The sequence below is a fragment of the Impatiens glandulifera genome, chromosome 3, assembly GCF_907164915.1.
Source record: "Impatiens glandulifera chromosome 3, dImpGla2.1, whole genome shotgun sequence".
In the NCBI taxonomy this organism is placed as follows: domain Eukaryota; kingdom Viridiplantae; phylum Streptophyta; class Magnoliopsida; order Ericales; family Balsaminaceae; genus Impatiens; species Impatiens glandulifera.
In genome coordinates this window covers 42,583,645-42,594,382 of record NC_061864.1, presented here as the reverse complement: position 1 = coordinate 42,594,382, position 10,738 = coordinate 42,583,645, and the positions used below count along the sequence as shown (strand labels likewise).

Genomic DNA, 10,738 nt, shown 5'->3' with positions numbered 1-10,738 from the left:
AAGTCAACTAATCTAGTTTTTAATAATTTTTGTTTTAATTTAAAAATATAAAATTCACAGTATTAACATAAAATCATATATAACACTGTAAAATCAAAATAATATTAAAATCTAAAAAACTTAGATTAAAAATTTAAAATTCTAAATTTGTATATTCATGTTAAATTCTAAGATTTAGTAAAATCAAAATTTTTAAGGTTTACTCTCCCTTCAGTTTCCAAATAGGTTACCAAATAATATAGACATTGTTTATCTTTGATACAAGCCCTTGTTTCCATATTTGTGTTTGAACCCTTACAACTTTGGATCAAATTGCACTTCCCAGTTCCCGCCATCAGTTTTGGTCCAATCTTTCTCTCAAACTTCCTCTGCAATTCATCTGAATGTTCTCATGTTATGTGAAGAACTTATCTATCTACAGCACAATCAACTGTCTTCATCTCATTTCCTCTTTTTCAACCCACAAATTTCCTCTTAAGTCCATTATCTTTGTAAACCCTAGCTCTAGGGTCAGAATCATGTCATCCCGTCCATCCGCATTCGATGCTCTCATGTCACGTGCCAAAGCTGACGCCAAGAAGAAGCTTCCTCAACAAACATCTTCATCATCGCCCAAGAAGCGTAAATTGACTGAAACTACAAGTTCTAAGGATACCCAGAATCTCAAATCTGTTTTCAAGCCAATTGATGAAACCAAAATCTCTAATGAGGTAGAAGACCTTAATGATCCCAAGAAGGAGCCTTTGGAACTTGTTACCATGTCGAAGATAAGCTCACCTTCACCGAAGAAACCTCTATTGATTACTGCGGATGAGAGTATAACTGAGCTAAGGAAGAAACCGACACATTTTGATCCTAAAAAGGCTGTATTATGGGGAGAGGGAGAACGGGTGCCTTTCATGCTTATTGCTAAAGCTTTTGATGCTATTGATAAGGAGTCTGGCAGGATTGCAATTACGGACATTGTTTGTAATTTGTTAAGGACTGTTATTACAACAACTCCTGATGACTTGCTTGCTGTCGTTTATCTGGCAGCGAATAGAATAGCACCTGCTCATGAAGGTATAGAGCTTGGGATAGGAGATGCTTCTATCATCAAGGCTCTTGCAGCAGCTTGTGGAGCTACAGAAACAGAAATTAAGAAAAAATACAAGGTTTTTTATTGGTTATAATATCTTTTTCAAAATGTACACGAATAACCATCAATCTTGATTTATTTATGTTTCTCTATGATGTTAGACATTAGGAGACTTGGGCCTTGTTGCTAAGGCAAGTCGTTCGTCGCAGACATTGATGCGACAACCGGAACCGTTGACTGTTGCCAAAGTCTTTGATACATTTCGCCTCATTGCCAAGGTGCTTTATTAGTCTTTTCATCTGGTTTCCATATATCTTGATTACAAAGTCTCTAATAAAGTAATGAATCTGAATCCTGTGACCTTAAAAAAGTCTTACTTCTTTTGAATGATACTTGTTCATTGTAGCTTGGTTAATACAGTTAATGATTATTGTTAAATCATTTTGCTTTAATTTGGAAGGAGTCCGGCAAGGATAGTCAGCAGAAGAAAAGTAATCATATCAAGGCTCTTCTAGTAGCAGCTACGGATTGTGAACCTCAATATCTTATTCGCCTTCTTCAGGTTTTGAGATGTACTTGTTTATCTTAGAATGTAGGATTAGGATCTTTCGCCCTGTTCTTAACACTTTTTGGATATTTTTCCAGTCAAAGCTGCGAATTGGCTTGGCTGAACAAACACTTTTAGCTGCATTAGGTCAAGCAGCAGTATACACAGAAAAACATTCAAGTCGAAAAGGAAATGCAGATTCTTCACTGGAAGAGGTAGAATTTCTGTCTTATATGCATTTTCAGTTGTTGCTAATTTGTTCAACATACTTTTAATAATACTCTTGCAGGAGTACCATAAGCATATTTGTAACATGTGTTTATTTACTTAGCTTTAATTGCTCTTACTTATTTTTAAACATTTATTAATTTTGACAGTACTTAGTTTTGAGGTCTTGAAACTATGTGTGTAATTACCTTTCTAGAGGTTCTATTTATTCTGATCATTGTTTTACAGACTTCATTCTGTTGTATTCTTGTTTGTGATGTTAGGCTTCAAAAATTGTGAAGCAAGTATACTCTGTAATTCCTGTGTATGATCGCATAATCCCTGCTCTTCTTACTGGAGGCGTCTGGGATCTTCCAAAGACATGTAATTTCACCCCTGGTGTTCCAATTGGACCCATGCTTGCAAAACCAACAAAGGGTGTATCTGAGATCTTGGATAAATTTCAAGACATGGAATTTACTTGTGAATTCAAGTATGACGGTGAACGTGCCCAGGTAATTTATCCTTTTAGATGTGATTGAATCTAGCAGATGATTTGGACAAATAATTTGTATTTTCAACTCGACAATTACCACAGATACATTACTTGGAAGATGGTTCAGTTGAGATATACAGTCGGAATGCAGAGAGAAATACTGGGAAATTTCCGGATGTTGTTGCAGCTGTTTTGAGGTAGCAAAATATTCCTATTTGGTCACGATCTATGTCACAAGCACAATCACACTCCCATTGAAAAATTCATTCTGTTTTACTGCAGATTGAGGAAACCATCAGTAACATCATTTGTTCTTGACTGTGAAATTGTAGCTTATGATCGTGACAAGAAGAAAATATTACCCTTCCAGGTAAGGTGCACAACACCCAATTTATGGTCTCTTATCTTATGTTACAACAAACATAAAGTTTGATAGACTTGTTATTACCCAAAAAAGTGTATTCATTTACAATCCATAACTCCAACATTCAGGAAAAGATAAATTATGATGTCATTCTACATAAATGTGATAACAAGAAAATTGACTCAATTCAGACTATTATACAATAATTATTATGCCCGGCTCATTCTGCAAAGAAACTCCACTCTGTAAGCATAAAGCTATTTCAGTTTAAATATTTCTTCTAGCTTTGTCACTGAGCTACCTGCAGTTGTTAACTAGGGATAGTTGTTCTATTTCTTAATATACATTGGCAAGATATTCCCAGTTCTGAATCTCGAAGACTAAGCTTTGTCATATTTTTCAATTCCTCGTACCTCTTCCCTTTCGTGTCCGATTCTCTCTGCCAATATTTCCAAGCTGCTTTGTCTTGTAGTGATATGAAGATTTGGCAGCTAACTGTTCATACTTTCATTTTTATTTTATTTTTATCCTTTCTTTCCCTAGATCCTTCTTATTTGATAAATTTCAAATTTTACATGCTGTGTCCTATTGTGATTAGAGGAGGAAAGGCACATTAAGATGATGAGTAGTACTGAGAGAGGTAATTAACTAGCCATTAGGGGAATTTAAATATATGCAATGTCTACAAGGATCTCCAATGGACTTTCCAAAAATATTATAACTAACAGCTACAAATAGTTGGTTGATTTTCATCCTTTTGCTTGAAAGAAGGGACCAATGGAATACAAAGTTGATGTTGGTGATCGGGTATATCTTAATGCTTAGCATTTTAAGCACTTCCCTATGTCTGTTTGAAAAGTTCTGAAACTCGCAGCTTGCCAAAATGGAAAATTATCCTTAGCCAATTAAAACTTTGTAAAATTAGTCTAACTTATAGTTGTAAATATATGGCTGGTTATTGTTCTTCTGCTAGTGGAGGTTTAACCCCTTGGTCTATGAAGCCAGCTAGAGGTTCTGAAGGATACATGCAAATGAGAATATTCAAATTCCTCTCTCATTTCTCGTTCTCTTCCTCTTCCTCTGCCCACTCTTTCTCTTTACTCCCCATTTTCCTAGCTCCCTGATCCTTCAATCCTTCCATGACACAGGGAAGGAAGATGGCTGGAAAAATTGTGGGATACTAAAGTATGAGGTTTTCAAAATACAAGCAGCACTAGATTTGTTTCAGATTCAGCTATTGTCTAGTCTTTGTGTTAATATTTCTTAATTAAATGAAGCCTTAATTACCATTAGGAATATTTTTGTAAATTTCAACTGTTCTTGCTTATTAAATGGCTTAGTTTAATATCTTTAATTTTATTATATGTATCTAAGAGAATACATGTGGATATATTATGATTTTTTCTCATTATTTTCTGTTTTGTATACAATTTATTGGCATACCTTTATGGCAGATACTCAGTACCCGTGCTCGTAAAAATGTGGTAATAAGTGAGATCAAGGTTGATGTTTGCATATTTGCTTTTGACATTCTGTACCTGAATGGTCAACCTCTTCTGCAAGAGCAACTTTATATTCGGAGAGAAGTATGTCTTATTCCTCATAACTTATTCTTTGCAAACAGTTTTCTACCTTATTACTACCTGTTTGCAAGCAGTTTTCTACCTTATTCTTTGTCTTATTCCTCATAACCTCTTCTGCCGAAAAAATTGAGGGATCTGTTATTTGCAAGCAGTTTTCTACCTTATTACTACCTGTTTGTTCAATAGTAGTTTGTATTTTCAATTTATCACGCTTCTGGCATGAAAATAATGTAAGGAGACAATATATAGTTCTTAGAGGTCTATTTTCCTGTCCGTATGCATATTGGTAATGTTAGTGTTAATTACTGTTCCTCACCAAATACTTGAGCAGCATTAACATAAGGAGATTGGATATTGATATTATGGATCTTGAGACGGATAAATTCTTGAAAGTAATTATATCCTTTTCATTGATTGAGTTGTAAATAGAAAGTGGAGTTCCAGTGGTCTGTTCTCCTATTTGTATTTTGTATGGCATATTGTGTCACATATTTGATGGAAAACATATTTCTGAGATTTGAATCTGTTTCTTTATCTGGTGGTTGATTAGTTTTTGACCAATAAGTTTAAGAGGTTGTTTGGGTTGGTTTTGGACTATAATATTAAGTCATCATGTAATTAAAAACAGTGACAAGATGTTAAACGAAATATGAAAAAAACATATAAATTATATGTGTTTGTAGTATTAGTTTATAATAAATCAAATTAGAGGTTTAAAACAACATTTAGAGGTTTAAATAACATTATTTGATCAAAGTTTTGAGAATAATTGGATTATGGGGAGGATTTAATCTCCCCATAAAACTTCCATATTTCTGCTTGGGTAGTAGAATTTTACTATTTTATTTGATGCAGTAGTTTGATCCTGTGTTGCACTGTTAGGGGTGCTTTGTGCTATTGTATGTGATATATCAAGATGCCAACAGATTGCATCTTGATTCTGCAGCTACTTCATGATTAAATGAATAAAGTAGTTGACGGCTAGTTTTTAAAATAATACTTACCATTTCTCACTAGTATCATTTGACCCTTTTAATCACTCCTCTGAGAGTAATTTTCATATTGTGGCTGAGGGAGGTTGGTAGCATATATGTGGCCTCCAGTCTAGCTTTGCTTGTGTAATTACATGGCCATGGTTGTGGGAAGGTGTTTTCAATATGTTTCTGATTATCTTTCTATAATTTCTTTAAAATTCTTCTAGTTTTGTTGTATGCCCCCAATTTTTGTATAACTGCCAATCCCACCCAGCTAAAAGCAAATCCATTTAATGCATGCGAAGAACATTATCTTTTAAGTTACTTCTTCTGTTCTTTTTTTAGTGTGCACAACATAGACAGTGATATTTTCTTGAAAGCACTGCTAGGAGAGATTACACCTGTGCCCATTTTTCTACAGTTCCCTAAATAGTTTGAAGTTATTCATTGACTTTTGCAGCATCTTTACGAATCATTTGGGGAAGAACATGGATATTTTCAGTTTGCTACAGCTATTACATCAAATGATCTGGAAGAAATACAGAAGTTTCTTGACAATGCCGTTGATACTTGGTAATATTATCTCAGACTCTTGCATGGCAACTTGTTGCATCTGATTATGTGACACTTTAATTATTCAAAGAAGAAAAATCTGGATTGGGAATCTTCGCAATCTCCAAAGTGATTCTTTAAAATTTAGAACGCAGCAATTTTGCATTTTTTTTGTGAATGCAACAATTTCACATTTACATTTTTTTGTGAATGTTTAATCATTAGTGTTTTCTCTCCATTTAATCTTTAACATACTCATACAAGGTTCAATTTATTTTGTTATTATTAAATGGAAAATAGAAAACAAAATAGTTACAGAACTCAATTTGTAAAAGTTTGGGTTTTGAGTTAATCTTAAATTTAGTCCATAACTATTATGGATTAAATTGAATTATGTTGATTGGACTGGATTGGTCTATTTGCTCACCACGATTCCTAGTTGCATTCATTTGTTTTTGCGAATTTAATTTGTTTGTTGAAATTGGTGTCAGAAATTTTCCAATTCATTGTACATAGTTAATTTTTTGGGGTTTCTGATTTCATCTTATTTACAGTTCTGAGGGATTAATTATCAAAACTCTTAGAGGAGATGCTACATACGAACCGGCTAAAAGGTCCCATAACTGGCTAAAGTTAAAGAAAGACTACATGGAAAGGTAGAGTCGTTGGCTTCATATGGAAACACTTTTTCTATCATGTCTCTAGATACAGGTGGGATCACATTTAGAAACTGAAATTAGTTAGACAAAAAACACAAATTTAAGAAATTGATTGACAGTCTCTCATCTAGATTCGATACAGAAAAATATAGTGTTTCCAAATAGATAGAAGACTATATTTTTGTACTAGTATTTTTAAGACTGGTTGCGTTCTGACATTGCTGGCAAAATTTGCAGTATTGGTGATTCATTGGATTTAGTGCCTATTGGTGCATTTCATGGTCGAGGGAAGCGTACAGGTAATATTTGCTGGATTATGTATACTACATTGGGAAATTGCTTATCTAGTGTATGTTAGTCTAAGTAACATGGATTATGTTAGACTACACTGGGAAATTGCTTTATAAAATCTTTTATAAAAAATTTGAGTAATGATAGGGAGCGGGAAGAATCTTGACAAGAATGTGTAGGGAATGATGTGTTACATTCTAATTGGTTTGAAAATCTGAAAATTCTCTCTCCTACTGAATTTTCAATCCACCCAAAATGTGATACATCATTCCCTAGACATTCTTGTCAAGATTTTTCCCACTCTTTATCATTACTCAAAAAATTTATAACATTTGCTAAATATCATTAGACTTGACATTTAAAATGAACTATTTTAGGTAAACTTTATCACATGTTACTCTGAAGATATTTTTTTACGAATATACCTAGGAAGTTAATTTCACCATTAGAAACATTTTAAAACATTGCATATGTTAATTAATTTATCCAGTGGGAGGCTTCAATAGAATAAGCTCCATTTGAGATCAACTTTTTTTCTGCCCCAAACTAGATCTCTTCTTGCTACAGTATTTTCTTGTATAATTTAGAAAACATGTTGCATGGGATTGTCTCAATCATCTCAGCTTATAGTATTGAGGACCACTTGTCTTAACACTATCTCTTTTTTCTCCACACAGGTGTTTATGGGGCCTTTTTGATTGCTTGCTATGACAGCAACAATGAGGAATATCAGAGCATATGTAAAATTGGTAAAACCTCAATGCTTTCTGTAAAACTCTTATAGTTGCACCTAAAAAGAGAAAACATTCTTTGTACACTTGTTCAATTCCTAGAAGATTGATAGGTCCTGCAACAAAGTTTTGTGGCTTACAAGATTTTCTGTGCACCTTGTTTGAGTGGGAAAATGTTTGTTACCACTGTACCTAAAAGCTAAAACTTTGAAAGAACTCACATTATTATCAAACTAATAATTTCTATCATGCAAAACCATCTTGTGCGTGTCTAGTAAGAACCAGTAGAGTAGTATAATAGATTAGCAGAACTTCAGAGTGATACTGAATCTATACTCATGACCTCATTAAACTGTCAGAGGTGCCATCAAGTTACCAAATACTAAAAGTTAAGCTTTTAGAACATCAAGTTCAATGATGGAAATTTGGAATCAAGCTAAAATGCTTTGATCTTATCCTGGACAGGAACTGGGTTTACTGAATCAGTGCTTGAGGAACGATCTGCCAGCCTACGGTCCAAAGTGATAACTAAACCAAAGGTTGACTCTTTTGTGTTATTTAACAGTTCCTCCATTTTATAGTGATGATAACAATCTCATGATTTCCAGCCATATTATCGGTATGCGGAAACAATCAATCCAGATGTTTGGTTTGAACCTGTTGAGGTAATCTATATTCTTTCTCTGTTTCAGCTCTGAATTTCCATATAATTTGAGAATAAACATAATGATATAACTTAACTGAAATGAGGCACATGACCTTTTTTTGTGGCCTTTTTAGTTTCATCTTCGGTTGTCTTCATATTTCTTTGCGTAAAAGGTGTTCAATTTTGTCTCAGGTTTGGGAAGTAAAAGCCGCAGATTTGACCATCAGCCCTGTTCATCGTGCTGCTTTTGGTGTTGTGGACCCTGCTAAGGTTTGTTTCTTTTCTGTCTGTATGCTCTATCTAGGTTCATGAATACTTACTTGTATGGCATTTATGGATCGAATAGAAGCCAAAGTAGATTCCATTTATGCTTCTTATTTATTATATTAAAATATTCATTCTGTCTCATGCCTTGCATTTTCCTAAAGGGCATTTCTCTCCGGTTTCCACGACTTCTTCGTATACGAGAAGATAAGAATCCAGAACAAGCCTCCACTTCTGAGATGGTAAAGAATAAAATTCCAGTCTTACAAGTCTTAGTCTACCCTAAGTCATAGTTCTATAACTGGCTTTTTATCCAAATTACCTCTTCAGGTTGCAGATATGTATAATGCCCAAAAGAATAACCACAGAAGCAATCAAGATGAAGATGAGGATGACTGATTACATGTGAGTATGTGACTATGTTCCTCTCTCATTGCATCCTATTGTGTTGTATATTGGTAGCTTTATCCATATTGATAATGTAAATCTTCCCAGTATCAACCATTGCTTTTTTACTAGGTTTGTCTTGATAGCAACAGAGACTAAAATTGGTTGACATTAATTTGTCTCAAATAAGTTGTAGTTGTAAATAATAGAGAAATAAAGAGGTTAAATAAAATATGCTTCAATTTGAGCTTTATCCAATGATAGAAGTCCTAGATATTAATATGAATGTAGAACACTTTCTCAAACTCTGCTAGAGAAGAAATTAAGATAAGAGAGTTTCTGGAAAGTTTTTATAATTTTTTTCACTAACTGAATTACAATATATATTACACATGAAGAATAATCAAACCCCTTAGTCTAATATGAAAAACAGTTGAGAAATATTAGAAAGCTTCTCAAACCAGGCTGCTGCTTCAACCCATAGAAAGAATGCCTTGGTTTATTGCATACTTCATGAGAAGTTTTTATTGGCATACTGGTTAGAAGTTTCATGTAAATCTTTTCCTTTAGGCCCAATTCAAGAAAGCATTTTTAACTTCATCTGATGTAGAAGATGCAAGAAAGAATAGTTCTCACCTCATATTGTGGTTTTATTGTCAAGAGCAAATAATTGAGATTTGAATTTGTATAATGAGACACAGCATCTTCATTTGAAAACACTATTTCTGCCAGATTTCTCATCCAGGATTGCATCAGATAAATCACATCTGAAAACTGAGAATCTCATTTTACTATAAGTTGTTGGACATCTTGAAATCTTTAGTTATTGCCTAAAACCTAAATTATAAAGCTTTTTTTGTGTGGCTTTTTCAGGTTGTCACGATTGTCCAATTGGATCACATGCTCTGCACAAGCCTCTCCAATTATCGACCTCTTGGTAAAATGTTACATGTTTGCATAAGAAATAGTTACCAAACACGTCTCATTGCCAATAATGTAGTCAGACTTTTGGCACAAAAACTCGTAGTTTTTCTTTGGGGGCATCCCGTGTGATGAACCAGACCATTTCTAAAGCAACCTAATCCTCCTATTTCTTTTAATGATCGAAGAACTTTTAGGTGGAAGGCTTAGGTTTCAAATGTCTTAACAACCCTAAATCCATATATTAAAAAACACCTACAAAAGAAACCAAACATTAACTCTTAGAAAACAATATAAAATAAAGTCAGCAAAATAATGTTTATTGGAAAGATACTTAAAAGTTGGGTTCAGAAGAGTTTGGAGAAAAGTTGGATTGAAGATATAATGAAAGTCGAGTTAAACCATTTTCAATGATGTGAAAGAGCCCACAAAACCCATTTTTCAAAACATTGGCTCTTTCTTTTTTTGGACAATTATTTTTTTTAATTTTGATACAGATTTTCACCCTTTTTGTAATTTCTTCTAAATCTCTACTTGATAATTTTTTTTAATATCTCTGAGCTTGTTTGATCTTTGGGTTTTTTTAAGATTTTGATCTCTTGTTTAATCAATAAAGATTTTTTTAGGATAAATTATTAAAGTACCTTTTATACAGTTAAATTAATAAAAGTAAAGTAAATAATCTAGTAAGGTAAGTCAAATGAGAAGTGGTAAGTTGATCTGTCATCCTGTAAAAACAAATTATAGAGAAGTTGAAATTTGGCCAGTTGATTCAATTTTTCTTAATTAGGTGAAAAAGGCATCTTATCTTTCAAACAGAATCTGACATTTGGAATTTTTGAGGATTTGTATCGCAAATATTTTAATTCAAAATCGAAAGTTAACTTAAAATTATTAAATATTTGTAAAATTCAGAATATACTTCAAAATTTTCTAAACAAATATTTATTAATTTAAAAATAATCATAAACAAATGAAAATATTAAGCATAAGCTTATTTATTTGAACAACTAATAATTTTTTTATATATATATTTAA

At 33.1% G+C, this 10,738-nt stretch overlaps 1 protein-coding gene across 2 annotated transcripts; it reads left to right on the top strand.

Annotated features, from left to right (window-relative positions):
* Nucleotides 1-258: 258 nt before the first annotated feature.
* On the top strand, nt 259-9,882 carry LOC124931432 (DNA ligase 1-like). 2 transcript variants are annotated; one of them, XM_047471892.1, is made up of 18 exons: nt 259-1,154; nt 1,240-1,356; nt 1,539-1,640; nt 1,724-1,840; nt 2,117-2,347; nt 2,431-2,525; nt 2,611-2,698; nt 4,147-4,278; nt 5,710-5,822; nt 6,356-6,457; nt 6,698-6,759; nt 7,429-7,500; nt 7,948-8,021; nt 8,091-8,147; nt 8,321-8,398; nt 8,557-8,634; nt 8,723-8,797; nt 9,653-9,882. In XM_047471892.1, exons 1-17 carry the CDS (start codon nt 384-386, stop codon nt 8,789-8,791), a joined length of 2,358 nt encoding a protein of 785 aa, XP_047327848.1. In that variant the 5' UTR covers nt 259-383; the 3' UTR covers nt 8,792-8,797; nt 9,653-9,882. The 2 variants fall into 2 exon arrangements, with proteins under 2 accessions (XP_047327848.1, XP_047327847.1); XM_047471891.1 differs by lacking the exon at nt 9,653-9,882 and having other exon boundaries at nt 260-1,154; nt 8,723-9,053.
* Nucleotides 9,883-10,738: the final 856 nt, after the last annotated feature.